The sequence below is a fragment of the Anolis sagrei genome, chromosome X (assembly GCF_037176765.1).
Source record: "Anolis sagrei isolate rAnoSag1 chromosome X, rAnoSag1.mat, whole genome shotgun sequence".
Taxonomy (NCBI): Eukaryota; Metazoa; Chordata; class Lepidosauria; order Squamata; family Dactyloidae; genus Anolis; species Anolis sagrei.
The window spans coordinates 45,245,036-45,264,810 of record NC_090034.1 but is presented as its reverse complement, the minus strand read 5'-3'; the positions used below and the strand labels follow the sequence as shown (position 1 = coordinate 45,264,810).

The following is a 19,775-nucleotide window of genomic DNA, read 5'->3' as shown; positions in this document are numbered from 1 at the left end:
AGCGGTTCAGAGGAACGCAGTTTCGACCTCCCCAGGATGCTAGAATCGCATCCCGGGTGAGCCAGCAACTGTCTGTGGCCCAGGAGAGTGAAAGTTCATGATGGAAAGGGTTTGGAGGCAGTAAAAAGACACAATGTATCACTATGGAGAGGGAAAGGTTACAATTAATTGATACTTTATTGGGGTGATTTGTTACAATGTTAGGTTGAGGGGAAGAAAGCAAAGCAAAACAAAGCAAAAGGAGGTCTTTTGGCTGCAGCTGTTGTTGTAATCACATTCCTATTGATGCTGGCCCAATTGGACAACTGGGAACCATGGAACTCCCTGCTGCAGGTCAGATCAGCTTGAAGGCAGGAAGCTCCGGGTTGTTCCTCCTCAGTTTCAGGTCCAGCTAACATCTCCCAAACAAGGATTATTTATTTATTATTTTATTTTGTTTTATTTATTTATTTATTTATTTTATTTACCATATTTATATACTGCCATTCTCAGCCTGAGGACGACTCAGGGCAGTTTACAAATGGCATGATTCGATGCCCGCAATAACATAAAAACCATTAAAACATTTATCATAAATAACATTAAATAAAATAATAAAACCGATAAAAGTATAAATCCTCAGCGTCTCATTACTAAAATAATTATCCAATCACATTGTCCAGTCTTTCTGAAGATCAGAGTTTGTCTGCTACACTGCATTTGAGAAAGCTTGCTCAAAGAGCCAGGTTTTAACTTTTTTGCGAAATGTTAGGAGGGTGGGGGCCAATCTGATATCCCTAGGGAGGGCGTTCCATAGCCGAGGGGCCACCGCTGAGAAGTCCCTGTCCCTCGTTCCCGCCAACTGAATCTGTGAAGAAGGCGGGACTGAGAGTAGGGCCTCGCCAGAAGATCTTAGGGTCCTAGGGTCCTAAGATTCCCCAAGGTAGGAAGCAGCCAGGCTTTGAAGCTGCAAGGCCATTTAATGCTAATCAAGGTAGCCGATTGAAACATTCCCACTTGCCTCCAATAGAAAAGGGTTCTTTCTCCCACTCTGCACATTACACATTACATTATATGCGTATAACCCCCACTTGCCTAGTTTCTAACAGACCTCACAACCTCTGAGGATGCCTGCCATAGATGCGGGTGAAATGTCAGGAGGGAATGCTTCTGGAACATGGCCAGTCAGTGTGGAAAACTCACAGCAACCCAGCGATTCCGGCCATGAAAGCCTTTGACAACACAATAAATAAATAAATAAATAAATAAAGGTGGTCCCAGTGGTGATCGGCACACTGGGTGCAGTGCCTAAAGACCTTGGTCTGCACTTAAATACAATCGGCGCTGAGAAGATTACCATCTGTCAGCTGCAAAAGGTCACCTTACTGGAACCTGCACGTATAATTCGCCAATACATCCCACAGTCCTAGACACTTGGGAAGTGTCCGACGTGTGATCCAATAAAACAGCCAGCAGAGTGTATACTGTGGACTCATCTTGTGATGTTTCAAATAATAATAATAATAATAATAATAATAATAATAATAATAATAATGTAATTTGGCATCACTTGAACTGACTTAGCTGATTGCTCTGGGATCCTAGGAGTTGTAGTTTGCACTCTTGGGCAGGAAAGGCTCAAGACCTTACAACACTACAACTCTCCGGATCCTGTAGATTGAGCCAAGGCAGTTCAAGTGGGTTCAAACTGCATCCATTCCACAGCACAGACGCATCCTATGACTTTGGAGAGGAGTTTCAATGCTATAGGAGCTTGGGAGTTGCAGTTTCCCAAGGTCTTGAGCCTGCTCTGGCAACTGCTGGTCCCTCGCCAAACTACAGCTTCCAGGATGTCATAGCACTTAAAGGTGGCATTTAAAGTGCTGCATTCATTGGACAGGAGGTGCAGCTTGGATGCCTGGAGGCGGGGCTCCAGCCCGGGACGCGTGGCCATGGCAACAGAACGTTGTGCGGGCCGTCTCCTTGGCAACCGAGAAGGGGCTCGCGCCTCTGGCTCCTTCTTGCAAGCTGCTCTGGGTTTGCTTTTGGAGGTTTTGGAAAAGTTGAACGCCATCCCATGGCTTCGCCTTGGGAGGAGCGGATCAGGGCGGCATTTCGGGACAAGTTGCAACTGATGTAAGTCTGCCGAGTGGACAATGCAGAGGGCAGTACAGAAATACATAGTTTGTGGTCAAACTGCATTCATTCCACAGTGTAGATCCACTTCTAGATGTGACTGTAGTGTTGCACCAGTAAGTGTGATGGATGAGCTTCTGCTTGCACCTTTTAAAAAAAATTATTAACATTCTCTAACACACATATTAATAAAATCATTAAGCAAGTAAGAAGGGAATAGAATGGGGAAAAGCACAGATTGGAATGTACGGATGGGAAAACTGGAGAACTCTCCTGGGGTCTAAGGGGCAATGGTGCAACTATTTAGTAGCCAGCTGCATTAAATCACTACTGACTGAGAGGTCATGAGTTTGAAGCCAGCCCGGGTCGGAGTGAGCTCCCAACCATTAATAGTCCAGCTTACTATTGACCTATGCAGCCCAAAAGACAGTTGCATCTGTCAAGTAGGAAATTTAGGTACCGCTTGATGCGGGGAGGCTGATTTAACTAATTTACAACACCATAAAACCTTCCAGCAGCGTGCATAAGAATGAGGAAGTACTCCATCAAAGATTCGGCGTCACAAGTGGGGACGAGAGAGAGGGCCTTTTCGATGGTGGCCCCTTCACTCTGGAACTCACTTCCTAAGGACATCAGGCATGCCCCAACTCTGGCAGTCTTTAGAAGGAGCTTGAAGACGTGGTTGTTCCAGTGTGCCTTCCCAGAATAATGATCCCACAGCACTTTGTCCTCCAAAGCACTTCACATTGTTTTAGGTCTGTTTGTATGTTTTCCACAAACGCCCCATCACTTTTTTCGCCCATGTCCAGCATTATTTTTAATTTCGATTTACATTTGGCTTTCCCATAGTTTTTAATAGTGTGTTGTCTTATTGTTAAGGCTTACGTTATTGTTTTATTGTCTATGTTTGATTTTAATTGCTTGTATTGTTGTTATTATTGTTTGTATTGTTGTATTTGGGCTTGGCCTCATGTAAGCCGCACCGAGTCCCATGGGGAGATGGTAGCGGGGTATAAATAAAGTTATTATTATTATTATTATTATAAGTGGACAGTGAAGCGGCAGCTCCCCCTATGGCCGGAATCGAGCATACCCTCATGAAGCCTGAAAGCTGGAGTGTTAAATTGCCTCTGTGTCTGTCTATATATGTTGTATGTCTATGGCAGGGGTCCTCAAACTTTTTAAACAGTGGGCCAGGTCACAGTCCCTCAAACTGTTGGAGGGCTGGATTATAATTTGGAAAAAAAAACATGAATGAATTCCTATGCACACTGCACATATCTTATTTGTAGTGCAAAAACACTTAAAATATACAATAATTAAAATGAAGAACAATTTTAACAAATATAAACTTATTAGTATTTCAGTGGGAAGTGTGGGCCTGCTTTTGGCTGATGAGATAGAATTGTTGTTGTTGTGTGCTTTCAAGTCATTTCAGACTTAGGTTGACCCTGAGCGAGGGCCGGGTAAATGACCTTGGAGGGCTTTATCAGCCCACCTGGTCTATGGCATTGAACATTTGCCATGTATATGCATATTGTACTCTGCCCTACGGGATGAGAAGGGCAGAATATAAATACTGTAAATAAATAAAGGGCAAATCCTATAAGGGGTAGGGGGGTGAGGGTAAGTTCGGGGTATGGGTAGGAAATAGGGGTGTCAGATTCTTGGTCTTCCCATCTTTTGTGTCGTGGTATCTTTTTAAAGCTGTTATTTTTTCCCTCCATATTTTATCTCTTCTTTTCGTTTTCTCTGCAGGCCGATCTTCTTTGTTGTGAGGGACTTATATTTTTATTTTTCCTTGAGTAAGGTAGTCTTTGAAAGGCTGCCAATTTGTTTTTGTTCTAGATCCATTTGTTTTCCTTGATAGTAATTAGGTTAATTTGTCCGTGCTCATAATGTCCATCATTTTCATTATCCATTGTTCCTCCGTTGGAGTGCCTTTCTGCCTCCAATTTTTCGCCTATATGAGCCTTGCAGCTGTAGTCATGTCGTTGAATAAATTGTCTTCATTTATTTATTTATTCATTTATTTACCGTATTTATGTACCGCCTTTCTCAGCCCGACGGCAACTCAAGGCAGTTTACAGTCGGCACAATTTATATCCAGATCTAGTTCTATATCTGTTCATCCTGATAGAAAGTAGTCTGGTTTCAATTGTAATTTAGTTTTTATTATTTTCTGGGATGTTTCTTGAATCACTTTCCAATTTTTTTTTGCCTTTGGGTATGTCCACCACATATGGTAGAATGTGCTTTCTTGAGTTCCACATTTCCAACATTTATTTTGTATATTCTTGTAAAAATTTCCTATTTTTTGTGGAGTTATATACAACAACAACAACAACAACAACATTTTTATTGATTAGCCAGTTGGCCTTATTGAAAAGAATTGTAAATATGTAATTGCCCTATTATAATGACCTAAGTACAATACCAGTTTAAGTAACTTTCATAGTACATACAGGACACACTTTGATAGTGCAACAAACACAATATATAAGATTTACAAAATAATTGCATAGGTCAAATAGATCAATTTCAGTATGTCCACAAAGTTTTCAACAAATATTAACAAGGTGTTCCACAAACTTGGGAATATAGTTCACGTTGAATATATCAAACTTAGAAACAATTCATATTGTGTTCAGCAAACTTGGGAATACACCGTAGTGTTCCATAAACTTGGGAATATAGTTCACGTAGAATACATCAAACTTGGAAACAATTCGCGTTGTGTTCAGCAAACTTAGGAATACACAACAAGATTTCCCGGGTGTTTTGTGTCCTTGTTTCAAGAGTAGATTCTCTTCATCAGGCTTCTTGCGGGTTATTTTCATTCAATCAAATGTCATAGTCACTTCTGTGGTTTTTACAAACTAAATTCAAAGAGGACAAAAAAAAATAGATATGCTAAGTGGCACCCAGTTACATTTTTTAAAATTCTTATATAAACAAATCACTACAAATAGATTCTAACTTACATTAATAACACAATTTTGTATATTCTTGTAAAAAAATCCTATTTTTTGTGGAATTATATACAACAACAACAACAATTCTTATTGATTAGCCAGTTGGCATTATCAAAAACAAGACAGTGCAGACACAACATACAAGATACATCTAGTCGTCTTAAAATTAAATACAAATATACAGGTAGCCATAGATATATGCATCAACTATCCTCGTCTCCTCTACACTGCACCCCAATCTGATCTATGTACTCCAATCTCCTTTTAGCAGCTTTAAACAAATAAAGGGCAACTTTTGTTGTCAGAATGGGGTTAAAACCAGCCAACAAAAATGAGATTTTGGCCACTGTATCCCAACTTGTTTTATTGCAAATAAAAGGCCATACATATTGTTTCCTTTCTTTTTCATATAGATTGCAGTGATGTAAAGTGTGGTTCATATTTTCGACTTCGGGGGCACCACAGATACATATTCTTTCTTCATCTGAGATATGATTGAATCAGCCTTGTCTCCATGGATTCAATTTGTTCAATTATTGTCCTGGTAAAAGCACCTCTTAGGTGCCTTGGCATATCAGCTTTTAGGTACGGCTTCCTCTGGAAATTATGTTTAAAGCGCTCTAACCACTTCAAGGCTCCTGTGTTTGACAGAGTGGCTATATCTTTCTGGAATGAGCTTCGTGTATTCCAAGTAGACTGGAACATACTTAGTCCTAATCTTTTTTATATACTGGTTTTAAACCACTTCGTTGGATGTGTTGCAATAGCAGATTCCCAGATTAGTTTAGTGTTTACACCTTATTTTATTTTTCTGGTTATTTAATATTTAATGTTTATTTTACTTAAGTGATATTTGTCTTGACTGTTCTAATGTAGCACAAATCCTATGTAAAATCATACTACATATTTTTGACATTAATATTGAAATCTGAAATATATACAGAGAGTCTTTACTTTATCTAGGATCCTTTGAGTTACTGTCCTTTTTTCAGCATCCCTATTTTGGCCTAAGGAGGCAATTCGTAATCTGCAGGTGCAGAGGAAGCTTGTTAATTGTTCTGACCAGGAAGCTTGGTTTTCACCATTAGATTGTTCTAAAAAGCACAATTTTGGAGGTCTATTATTTTCGAGGTTTCTTATTTTATTTTATAATATTTTTATTGTGGGTATTTTGAATACATAAAAAATTGTGGAACAACTGGGTTGTGATATTTATTTATTTGTCATCTCAGGGCAACCAGTTCATTGTATTACATTTCTGACAGAACAAAACAAAACAAACAGACAAAATACAAAATTTGCAAGTTTGGTAGTTGATTAAATGTCCTTTGACCAGTATCTGGCCACTTGGAGTGCCTCTGGTGTTGCTGCAAGAAGGTCCTCCATTGTGCATGTAGCAGGGCTCAGGTTGCATTGCAGCAGGTGGTCAGTGGTTTGCTCTTCTCCACACTCGCATGTCGTGGATTCCACTTTGTGGCCCCATTTCTTGAGGTTGGCTCTGCATCTCGTGGTGCCAGAGCACAGTCTGTTCAGCGCCTTCCAAGTCACCCAGTCTTCTGTGTGCCCTGGGGGGAGTCTCTCATTTGGTATCAGCCATTGGTTGAGGTTCTGGGTTTGAGCCTGCCACTTTTGGACTCTCGCTTGCTGAGGTGTTCCAGCGAGTGTCTCTGTAGATCTTAGAAAACTATTTCTAGATTTAAGTCGTTGACGTGCTGGCTGATACCCAAACAAGGGATGAGCTGGAGATGTCTCTGCCTTGGTCTTTTCACTATTGGCTGCTACTTCCTGGCGGATGTCAGGTGGTGCAATGCCGGCTAAGCAGTGTAATTTCTCCAGTGGTGTAGGGCGCAAACACCCCGTGATAATGCGGCATGACTCATTAAGAGCCACATCTACTGTTTTAGTGTGGTGCGATGTGTTCCACACTGGTCATGCACACTCAGCAGCAGAGTAGCATAGTGCAAGGGCCGATGTCTTCACTGTAGAATCATAGAATCAAAGAGTTGGAAGAGACCTCATGGGCCATCCAGTCCAACCCCCTGCCAAGAAGCAGGAATGTTGCATTCAAATCACCCCTGACAGATGGCCATCCAGTCTCTGTTTAAAAGCTTCCAAAGAAGGAGCCTCCACCACACTCCGGGGCAGAGAGTTCCACTGCTGAACGGCTCTCACAGTCAGGAAGTTCTTCCTCATGTTCAGATGGAATCGCCTCTCTTGTAGTTTGAAGCCATTGTTCTGCGTCCTAGTCTCCAAGGAAGCAGAAAACAAGCTTGCTCCCTCCTCCCTGTGGCTTCCTCTCACATATTTATACATGGCTATCATATCTCCTCTCAGCCTTCTCTTCTTCAGGCTGTGTCTGGTTGTGATCCCCAGGTTGTGGGGACAACCTGGGTTGTGATAGAAGGGTAGGAAAAAAGAATAAGAGGGCCCAATTGAGAAGGCTTCTCCGCAAAAAGGAGGAGGGAATGAAAGAAAAAAGGGGGGAGGCTCTCACACACTCACACACATTCATTCAACACATTCATGGGGAGGGTTTTCTATCTCTATTATGATGCACTTCCAAGTTGTCCAGGGTTCTTGTTAACAACCTATCTCTTGGGACCTCCCTTATCTGGTTGGCTTCGTTGGGAGAGAACCAAAGTGGGGTTTTGGAATAAAATCTTGCTTTGTATTTTTCCCATACCTGGATGAGGGCGGCCCTAATAAAATGGTTTTTTTTTTCTTCTCTCTTTCGTAGCTTTCCCTCTCCACAGGTAGTTATGCCATCCCTGCATGAGGTCGTGCCCTTCTAGGGCTAGTAATTTCCTTTTTTCTAAAGCAGTGGTTCTCAACCTTCCTAACGCCACGACCCCTTAAAACAGTTTTTCGTGTTGTGGTGACCCCCAACCCTAAAAATATTTTCGTTGCTACTTCATAACTGGAATTTTGCTACTGTTATGAATTGTCATGTAATTATCTGATAGGCAGGATGTATTTTCATTCTCTGGACCTTGGGAGTTGTAGTTGCTGGGATTTATAGTTCACCTACAATCAAATTCTGAACTCCACCAGAGATGGAATTGACTCAAACTTGGCACACAGAATGCCCATGACCAGCAAAACATAATGAAAGGGTTAGGTGAGCATTGGCTTTGAGTTTGGGAGTTGTAGTTCACCTATCTCCAGAAAGCACTGTGGACTCCAACATTGATAGATCTGGACTAAACTTGGCACGAATATTCAATATGCCCAAATGTGACCACTGTTGGGAGTTTGGGGGAAATAGACCTTGACATTTGGTAGTTGTAATTGCTGGGATTTATAGTTCACCTACAATCAAAGATCATTCTGAACTCCACCAACAATGGAATTGAATCAAACTTGGCACACTGAACTCCCATGACCAAGAGAAAATACTGGTAGGATTCGGTGGGCATTGAACTTGAGTTTTGGGAGTTGTAATTCACCTACACCCAGAGAGCACTGTGGACTCAAACAATGATGGATCTGGACCAAACTTGGCACGAATTCTCAATATGCCCAAATGTAAACACTGGTGGAATTTGGGGAAAATAGAATCTTGACATTTGGCAGTTGTAGTTGCTGGGATTTATAGTTCACCTACTACCAAAGAGCATTCTGAACCCCACCAACAATAGAATTGGGCCAGACTTCCCACACAGAACTCCCATGACCAGCAGAAAATACTGTGTATCTTGATGGTCTTTGGCGACCCCTCCGACACCCCATCGCGACCCCCCCAGGGGTCCCGACCCCCAGGTTGAGAAACACTGTTCTAAAGTGACCCAATCCTTTAACCAGCTTAGGGCTGCTGCCTCATAGTACATTTGTAGATCTGGGAGAGCCAAGCCTCCTCATCTCTTGCTGTCGCAAAGGTTTATATAACTTATTCTGTTTTTCTGACCTTTCCATATGAATTTTTTAATATCTTTTCTGAGGTTTCTTATTTTAGACCAGTAATTAAAGGCCCTGATTTTAGCAAGTCCTTTGACAGAATATATTTCTAGCTCTGCTCTTACTGCAGCAGCGTTGGTCTTGATGTCAACACCAAGTACCTGTCTTAGAAATTTTGATTGTGCTTGTTCCAGTATTGGTAGTTTGCTTAGGCCCCAGATTTCAGCTCCATATAATATCATGGGGACAATTTTTGCTTTGTATACTTTGATTATCGGAGATACAGAGCCAGGATATTTATGGGATAACAATCTTGCCAGTGTGTTAGAACGTGCCCTAGTTTTGATCGCACAAGACTGAAAGTGTGCAAGCCATGAGCCTGTCTCTGAATATACCAAGCCTAGATATGTAAAAGAGCTAACCTGTTCTATTCGCTCTACATCAAGAACCTATTTGTGTCTAGAAGGGCAATTTCTAAACACCATTATTTTTTACTTAGATTTGTTTATTGTCAGCTTGTTTTTGTGGGCGTAAGTGTTAAGTTTGCTCAGTATTCTTTGTAATCCTATTTGTGTATTTGACATCAGAATCATGTCATCTGCGTATAAAAGAGTATTTACGTGTCTGTTACCAATTTTTGGCAGGTGAACATTTGAGCTGCTGAGAAATCTGGCAGGTCATTGACATAAATGTTGAAAAGTGGAGTTATATACAGTGTTCCCTCACTTATCGTGGATGTTACATTCCAGGACCATCTGCGAAAAGTGAAAATCCACGAAGTAGGGATGCTATATATGTATAGCGAGTTTCGAGGGTGAGGCAGAAGTGAGGAGAGATTTAAAGGCACCACACACACTTTTTCTTTTTGCTAGCCATCTCTGCTTTGCTTTCCAATCTCTCCCCTTTCACACTCCATCATTGCCAGGAGGCAGGATTAGAACGCTACTCTGGGCAACAGCAACCATTCATAACTGGGAGGCAAAAACCCGCGAAACAGCGAGTCTGCAAAAAGCAAACCACGAAGTAGCAAGGGAATATTGTACCATCAAAACATCATTTTATACCAGTTTTCTTTTAAATCTGTTGCATAGGTATATTTCAATTTCTTATTTCAGATTTTTTCCTCATTCTTCTATTTTTATTGGGCACCCTATGTTGGGCACCCACTTTATAATACATTCTTTTACCTGTTCCATCTCCGTCGACCATTCCAACAATTTCTTGTATATTTTCCGAGTTCCATATGTTATCCCAGAACTTTTCTTTGTCTGTAAATCCTATCTTTTTATCTTTATCATAGTATCCTTTGATTTGAAGATATTGGAACCAGGAAATATTTTGTTGCACTCCAGGTCCAGAAGAAGCCCTCTGACTTAAAACACACCACACGAAAAGTGAAGAATCAAATCTTCTTTTATTGAAGCTTAGTAAATACCCAGAAGAAATAAATGCTTGTAAGAAAATCAGAAGGTTTCAAAAAGTATTAGTCCATAAACAGTAGTAACCCAAAGCAATGTCCACACAAGAAATACAGGCAATCCAAGACAGCATTAATCCAGACAGGAAGCAAAGACAATCCAAAAGGCTAAAAAAACTCCACAGAAACAAGATCCCTTGAACAAGACTTCCATGGCACAAGAACTTAGTTTCCGAACGATGCCTGATCTGACAAGATTTTCTACAGGCAAACCTTAAATCCCAAAAACTGGTTTTGTTTCCCCCCCAGTCTTTGACTTTAATTGACAAATTCTTTCGGAGCTACGTAAGCATTGGGCCTCTTGTCGATTCTGGCTAATCTCCAGCCGCCGACTCTGCTTATCTGACTCCTTATTAACTTTACCAGGTGTCAGACTGTTTTCCAAACTAGAATCTGGAGAGCTCACAGACGGAGGGAGCAAAACTTTCTCCCAAGGCCTGAAAGAAACATTCTCATGAGAATCTGCCCTTTGCTCCAAAACGTCTCTGTCAGTGTCTGCATGAAACTCATTGACCAAAGTGTCTCCATCTTGCACCTCAGAGTCAGTCCCAGCATCCCCCACATCAGAAGCAACAGGGCACTGATTTCTCTCCTCATTACCCACATCAGACATAGAAACATCAAGAGACTGAAACACATTTACAGGTTCAAGTCCAGGCTCAGGTTCAATCACAGGCTGAGTCCCAACAATTTTTGTATTTTTGGTTTATCTCTTCTTGTGATTCTTCTGCTTGCATCTTCCAGGGACATCCCTCAAAAAGAGGATGACTTTCTGCCCTCGGCTTGCTGCCTCTTGGAGAAGCAGAGAGAGCTGGCCCAAGTGGAGCAGGCCCTGGCTGCCAAGAAGGAGGTAATGCAGGCTCTGCTGGAATGGCAAGTCCAGTTTCAAAGACATGACACTTACTTCTGTACAGAAGGGAACCATATAGTTTTATGATTTGTCCCATTAGAAAATACATACCTGTAAAATGGCTTCATGATCCGCATTTTAAGCTGGATCATGATGGGTTTCTATGCCAAGCGTGATCCATCATGGGTGGGATTCCTGTGTCTCTCTGGATGTGGGGAATTACAACTACTATCATCCTCTATAAGCCCCCCCCCCTTCAATCCAACCAGTATTTTACATTGGATCATGATGGGTCCGTGTGCCAAGTTTGATGCAGTTCCAATCAAGCCATGGAGGAGCCCTTGAAGAACAAACATCATACGTATTGTCACTTTTGTTATATTCTTGCTTTGGTCCCCGGTTTGCATTCTGGAATGGTATTTAGTAGGAAAACTATCTTGTAATAGGAAAACTATCACCAAACCAAAAAGCAAAGCAGTACTTCCTCTGTCCCTCAGGGAGTGAGCACACCCGACAGATGTAGGTCTCCATGGTAACCCTTTAATGGCCTCTTGGGGTAATAGCTGGCTGTTTCCTGTGATCCTCCAGTGACAGCCATCCTTTAGGAATCTCTTAACTCTTCCAGTATGACTCTATGGTCAATGTGTAGTAGACGATAACTATAGAATTGCACTTTTTGGTATCAGGAGCGACTTGAGAAACTGCAAGTCGCTTCTGGTGTGAGAGAATTGGCTGTCTGCAAGGACGTTGCCCAGGGGGCACCCGGATGTGTTACCATCCTGTGGGAGGCTTCTCTCATGTCCCTGCATGGGAAGCTGGAGCTGACAGATGGGAGCTCACCCCATTCCCCAGATTCGAGCTGCTGACCTTTTGGTCAGCGATCCTGCCGGCACAAGGGTTTAACCCATTGTGCCACCGGGGGCTCTCGGTGGTGCAATTGCACTAGAAGACCTAGAAATTTCTAGACAGGTGTCCTCTCTGTGGATCTCTAGGTTCTCCAACACAGCTCTAGGGTCAACTTTTAGGCCCCATCCACACAGTACTTTAATCATAAGAGCTCCCGTTTCAAAATCCTGTTTCAAATGTCACTGGAAAACTCATAATGATTCGCTACGAAGGAGGGAAGCCATGGGATAAAAAAGCCCCCCTTTATCCTGTTTCTGGCTGAAAGAAGCGGATCTTTGCATGTCTATTGGACCCTGCATGCCAGAAAACACTGTTTTACTTCCCCTGCCTCCAGGACTGCTCCGGCTGATACCTGTTCCTTTTTTAAAGCCTGAAACAGCTGATCAGCTGATTGGGTTGTCATGCGGACACATAGCTGATTGACAGGAAGCATGAATGGAGAGTCAGAAACTCTTTATTTTTCACTTTATTGTATTAAACTATGGACCCCCTGGTAGCGCAGCAGCTTAAATCGCTGATCTGCTGAATTTTCTAACTGAAAGGTTGGCGGTTCGAATCCAGGGAGCAGGGTGAGCTCTCCCTGTTAGCCCCAGCTTCTGCCAACCTAGCAGTTCAAAAACATGCTAATGTGAGTAGATCAATAGGTACTGCTTCTGAGGGAAGGTAACGGTGCTCTGTGCAGTCATGCTGGCCACTTGACCTAGGAGGTGTCTACGGACAATGCTGGCTCTTTGGCTTAGAAATGGAGATGAGCTCCACCCCCAGAGTTGGACACAACTAGACTAGGGGAAAACCTTTACCTTTACTTTTAGTATTAAACAGACGTTTAATAATTAGGGAAGGGGAAAATCTGGCAGGTTTTTTTAAAAAAATCCCTCAATTATGCACTGATTCCCCCCCCCCCCCTTAGAAACACATTCTCTCTCAGAAACATATTCTACCCATCTCATCCAGGGTTTTATCAAATTTTATCAACTTCACTTTTAATATATCTGGCCTGCCTACTGTGTCTTATTTCTTTTCATGTCATTTTGGACCTGTTATTTTATTTCGTTATGTTATTTATTTATTTTGATGGTGTTTTGCTTGTTTGTATTTTATTTGCTATATTTGTATTTGTTTTGTTATAATTTTGGACCTGGCCTCATGTTAGCCGCCTTGGATCCCTGTTGGGGAGATGGTGGCGGGGTATAAATAAAGATTATTATTATTATTATTATCTGTATATGCGCACATGCGAATATGCACATATATGGATCAGCGCATAAACATATACTTTTATTTTCAAGCTGGCTTCAGGAAAGGCAAAAGCTGCACATCGCAAGTCCTGAACCTGACTCAGCACATAGAAGATGGCTTTGAAAGGCAGCAGATCACAGGAGCTGTCTTCATAGACCTGTCAGCAGCTTATGATACTGTAAACCACCACCTCCTCCTGAGAAAAATGTATAATATCATCTCACCCGCCTCATAGGAAACCTGCTACAAAACAGGAGCTTTTTTGTTGAGTTCCAGGGCCGGAGAAGCAGATGGCAGAAACAGAAGAACGGCCTGCCTCAGGGGAGCGTGCTCGCTCCATCCATGTTCAACATTTACACAAATGACCAGCCACTGCCAGAAGGGACAGAGAGTTTCATCTATGCAGATGATTGTGCCATTACCGCTCAAGCAGGGAGCTTTGAGATGGTTGAACAGAAGCTCTCCGAAGCTCTCGGTGCTCTTACTGCCTATTACAGGGAAAACCAGCTGATCCCTAATCCATCTAAAACACAGACATGTGCTTTTCACCTTAAGAACAGACAAGCATCCCGAGCTCTGAGGATCACCTGGGAAGGAATCCCACTGGAGCATTGCAGCGCACCCAAATACCTGGGAGTCACTCTGGACTGTGCCCTGACCTACAAGAAGCACTGCCTGAACATCAAACAAAAAGTGGACGCTAGAAACAATATCATACGAAAGCTGACTGGCACAACCTGGGGATCACAACCAGACACAGTGAAGTCATCTGCCCTTGCGCTATACTACTCTGCTGCTGAGTACGCATGCCCAGTGTGGAACACATCTCACCACACTAAAACAGTGGATGTGGCTCTTAATGAGACATGCCGCATTATCACGGGGTGTCTGCACCCTACACCACTGGAGAAATTACACTGTTTAGCCGGTATTGCACCCACCACCTGACATCCGCTGGGAAGTAGCAGCCAATAGTGAAAGGACCAAGGCAGTAATATCTCCAGCTCATTCCCTGTTTGGATATCAGCCAGCACGTCAATGACTTAAATCAAGAAATAGTTTTCTAAGATCTACAGAGACACTTGCTGGAACACCTCAGCAAGCGGGAGTCAAAAGTGGCAGGCTCAAACCCAGAACCACAATCAATGGCTGATACCAAATGAGAGACTCCCCCCCCCCCCCCCCCCGGGCACACAGAAAACTGGGCGACTTGGAAGGTGCTGAACAGACTGCGCTCTGGCACCACAAGATGCAGAGCCAACCTTAAGAAATGGGGCTACAAAGTGGAATCCACAACATGCGAGTGTGGAGAAGAGCAAACCACTGACCACCTGCTGCAATGCAACCTGAACCCTGCCACATACACAATGGAGGACCTCCTTGCAGCAACACCAGAGGCACTCCAAGTGGCCAGATACTGGTCAAAGGACATTTAATCAACTACCAAGCTTGCAAAATTTGTGTTTTGTCTGTCTGTTAGTTTGTTTGTTTGTTAAAAAATGCAATGCAACTGTTTGGTCTGCCCCTGACACGATAAATAAATTTTGAAATGTCCCTGTCTGCCCCTCCATTTTATCCCGTGACACAAAAGAGAGGCCAGTGTGGATGGCAGGGGAAGAAATCCCAGGACTGGCAAGGTCTGTGTGGAGATCTGCTCTCAGGTCCAGTTTTTGTTTTTGTTTTGTTTTTTGCCCCTCTTAGAAATCCTGCATTTTGGCACTGTCTAGAAGTGTCTTTAGTGGAATCCAACCCTATAATTAAGCTGCTGAGCCGCTGAAAACAAGATAAGCTACATCTACGCCATACTCATAGCCCACTAAGTTAATAGTTCAATAAAATAAATTTTAAAAAAGAGAGATGAAGGAGCTGGTTGGCTTTAAAGTACCTGCTAGGAACAGAAGGCAACACACACAATTTATTGCCTTGTAGAAGCCTGGGTTTTTGTGATTTTAGGAAATCTGTGCAGAGTATTAAGGGAGATCAAAGCGTCAGGACATGCGAAAGCAAAGAGTCACAGTGACCTCTTGAAGTACTGAGCTGACAATTCCCAAACTTTGCCAACCGGATTTGCAGAATAGGATTCAAAGAAGTGAGAACCCAGCTCCTGGCTAGACGAATTGGCAGCTCAGAATATGTCAAGGAAAGCCATCAGTTTGGGGATGCTTTGTCAAATACATGGGTCTCCCTCGTTTGCTGCTTTTTGTATCCCTTTTGCAGGAGTTTCAAATCAAGATGGAAGACATCCAGGAGCGACGCCGGGAGCTGGAAGGCAAAGAGAGGCAGCTCAAACAGGCCATCTTGAAGTTTGACAAGTTCCTGAAGGTCTGGAGGAGGGGATTGGAGGGCATTGCCAGGGTACAGGATGGTGGGGCATATAAGCCAAGGAAAGATAGTAGAGGATTTGTCGGGACCATTCCTGCTGAATTGGGACAGTCGGAAAGAATGAAGGAATAGGCTTCTGAGCTGATTTGCCCCTCTTTGGCAGGAAAACGATGCCAAGCGAAGCCGGGCCTTACGCAAAGCCGGGCTAGAACAGCGCCAAGCCACCCAGCGAGGGGCAGAAACTGAGCGCCTTCGGGGAGAAATTACACGGCTGCTGACAGTGAGGGAGAAGCTTCAGAAGCGTCTGGCTGCTCACAAGGTCTTCCCGGATTATCTGTGGAAGGTCCTGGAAAACACAGACCAGGTGAGAGGACAAGAACGTCTCATGTTTTCCCCCAACCACTTGCTCAAGATGCCACAAGCTGGCCTTATCCAAACCAGCATGCCCCCATGTCTTGTGTCAGCTCTGCCTCCTTTCCTCCATGTCAGGATGAGAGGGCGATAACTGGTTGGCACCATGTCGTTCCAGATCTTGGCAAAGTTCCTTTTTCCAATTTAATTCACAGGACGTTTTTGTTAGTATGACCAGTGACTGTGACAATTGGGGTGTCTTGAGTCCAAAGGAGCTTTACCAAGATCTCCATAGCTTGACAGCTACCCCTCCTGGAGAAGAAATGACATACATCCATGGTGTCCCACTGAGTCAAAGGTGTGATGTGGCAGCTTAACAAGCCAATGTGATTCCGGGCTGCATCAATAGGTCTACATTGTCTACATTGAGAGGAGTCATAGCCCCAATCTCTCCTGGAATAATTACCCCATGTGCAGTTCTGAGTAATGTGATTCAAGAAGGAGATGGAGAAAATGGAGTTTCCAGAGAAAGGCTACAAAAATGTTCAAAGGTTTGGTCGCCAAGTCCTATTAGGAGTGAGTTAGAAAGCTGGGGATGTTATCTTGGCAAAAAGAAGGCTGAGAGGGGACTTAATAAAGATTTGAAAGGAGGTCCCATTGAGGAAGGGGGCAGGCTTGTTCTCTGCTGCTCCAAACACTAGGACACAATAGAGCCATTGATTAAAATGGCAGGAAAAAGAAGATGCCACCTGAAGAATTTCTTTTTGGTAAGAGCTATTTGGTAGTAGAATACGCTGCCTGGGAATCCAGTGGAGTCTCCTTCTCTGGAGATTTTGAAGCAGAAGCTGGATGGCCATCTGTTGGGAGGGCTTGGATTCCTGCCTGGCAAAATGGGGTTGAACTGGATGGATTTTGTGGTCTCTTCCAACTCCATGATTGTATGACACATTTCTAGACTCTAAGCACTTAGGAGTGCTTTCACTACATGTTCCTGTATAGAAGTGGGCCGGACTAGATGGCCTCTCGAGACCCTTCCTCAATGTGATGATTCTCGCACCCTCTTCCAATTCAGTTTCAGGACATCCCAGAGCTGATTGCCCGTTTCCAGGCCCTGCTGTCCACCCAGGCGGCCTTGGTGCAGCGGGAGCATGTTGCCCGTGAAGCCGTGGAAGAGGCACATGCCCACTTGGAGCAGTATCGAGAGGAGAGCGGCAACCAGATCCTGCAGGAGAACAACCGGGTGGCCAAGCTACAGGCTCAGATGGACCAGGTCCAGACCAAAGTACTGGAACTGGTAAGAAACTGGTAACTGGCCTCGTTGGCACTGAAAGGTGAAGTGGAGGCAAGACGTGTGAGATTTCTCTTGCCTTCCTGGTTTCAGGAGTCAAACTGGTTTCGCATACAGAACACGGCCGCCCACAAGACCTTGGAACTTGGGCAGGTGAAGTTGGCCACCTTGAACCTCTTCCAGATGGTTGCCAAATATAAGAAGATGCCCACCAATGTGCCCCTGGATGACACCAATGCTCAGCTCAATGCGGTCAGTGTTCATACAGTTCCCTTCACTCTAGTCTATTTATAGTCAGACTTCTGTAATCCCTTGGTTTGAAGAGGAGTTGGGGGTGCAGCTCCTATTATTCTCAGTGGCCGAACCCTTCACACGTTAGATTGCAATACCAAGCACCCCTAAGCTTGCAGACTATGGCTGATGGGAACTGTAGTCCATATACTGTCACAGACCCGCTGCTGGCTGGAAATCATGGGTGTTGTAGCTATGACAAAAATATTTGAGCCAGAGGTTGGACATTCAGTCATTTAGTCCCAACTAGCCCCCAGTGGCACAATGGGTTAAACCCTTGTGCCAGCAGGACTGAAGACCGACAGGTCCAGGGTTCAAATCCGGGGAGAGCGCAGATGAGCTCCCTCTGTCAGCTCCAGCTCCACATGTGGGGACATGAGAGAAGCCTCCCACAAGGATGGTAAAACATCAAAACATCTGGGCATTCCCTGGGTAATGTCCTTGCAGCCGGCCAATTTTCACACCAGAAGCGACTTTCTCAAGTTTCTCAAGTCGCTCCTGACATGATATATATATATAACTAGGTCTGTTGAATCAATGGTTGAATACTGAGTCCATTCATAGATTAATCCAAGTCATTTGCTTTGTTTAATTAGGGCTACCAATAGGTCCAGATCTGTTAGCTTCAGGCAAAGGCTACCTCACAATTGTTCTAAACATTTTGCTGTTTGCTGTATTTTTATTTCATAGCTCAGCTTTATCCCATTACACTATGTAACAAAAATTGGGGGGAAAATGGTTTGAATGTGTTGTTTCCTGTTTAATTGTGCGGCACTTACTCTGAAAGTAGTTCTACTCCAGAAACTTTGTTTTTGTGGCTGCTGCAAACTAAGTTGAATTGGTTGAGATCCGATGATGAGATATGCATTGAAAAACGATAGCAAAAAAGTTTTTTGCAGTTTAATCAACTTTTGCCATGTTTTTATGATTAGGAAATGTCATTTATTAACCCAAGAACAAAAATTGTGTTACATAGTGTAATGGGCGTCTACCCGCCAAACATCAGGTAACTCAACTCAGATTAGTGTAGCTTGAGCTCATCTCAAATCTCTTTCCCACCAGGTCCAGCTCTGCATCGTGGACTTAATTGACATCCTGGCCAATTTCCGTAAAAGTGAACCCACACCAGTTTCACAGCCAGAGCCCAGGACAGCGTCTCAGTCCGAGGCCAGCATTCAGCATCCCGGGTGAGCAGGGAAACCTCAGCTGCTTCTGTAACTCCAAATGGCAACCTCTCATATTGGCAACAGACAACCGTTAACACTATATTTGCTGATGTGGGCATGAAGGAGGACATGGGGAGATTTGGATTCAACAGAGCCAGCCAATTCACTTCTTGGGATGTTCGGCTGTCTTTGTCAAAACCACCGGCAGGTTTCTCGCCCTCATGAACTGCCAATAAGAAACGAATAAAAAGTTTTATAAAAAGTGGATTGTCTCTACTGAAAACTTTGAGAAAGCTTAGGAAAAGGCTGGGAAATTGATGAGTTTTGAAACTTGTTGAACTCTTAATTCCTGTCAGTCCTAGTCACCTTAAAAGATACAAGGGGAGCATTGTGCCTTCAAGTCGTTTCTGACTTATGGCAACCCTATCGTGGGGTTTTCTACAAGAGTGGGGATTGCCCAGAGTCACCCAATACATTTTCATGGCCGAGTGGGGATTTGAACCCAGGTCTCAAAGTCCTAGCCCAATGCTCACGCCACTGTGCCACATTGGCATTGCTCTCTGGAACAAAGATTCTCTTTGAATGAATGGGTAAGAGGAATATTTGCTCTGGGGACCTCAGAGAGTAAGTCCAAATTCAGGGGAAACTCTGCCGCAAGACACATTGTAGTGGCAATATTGTGGTAACCCCACAGATGCTGCAGTGTGTGCAAGCTTTGAGGGCCTTCAACCCTAAAAGCAAAAATATATGATTTGCCATAAGACCAGAAAGCCACTGGCATTCTGTTTAAGAACAGAGATTGGGTGACTGAGGTATGGAAACAACAGTGTGACTTTCGGCTCAGCCTGGCCAACTTCGTTGGACTGTTGTGTGGAGAAAATAGCAAAGAGGGAGAGCTCAC

At 43.5% G+C, this 19,775-nt stretch overlaps 1 protein-coding gene across 1 annotated transcript; it reads left to right on the top strand.

Moving 5' to 3' along the window:
- The first annotated feature begins 1,931 nt into the window (after positions 1 to 1,931).
- On the top strand, positions 1,932 to 18,899 carry CFAP73 (cilia and flagella associated protein 73). Its single transcript, XM_060784102.2, is given in 8 exon segments — positions 1,932 to 2,055; positions 2,058 to 2,115; positions 11,206 to 11,311; positions 15,674 to 15,778; positions 15,942 to 16,142; positions 17,202 to 17,423; positions 17,511 to 17,669; positions 18,771 to 18,899. Coding segments are annotated over 8 exon segments (1,104 nt in total).
- Positions 18,900 to 19,775: the final 876 nt, after the last annotated feature.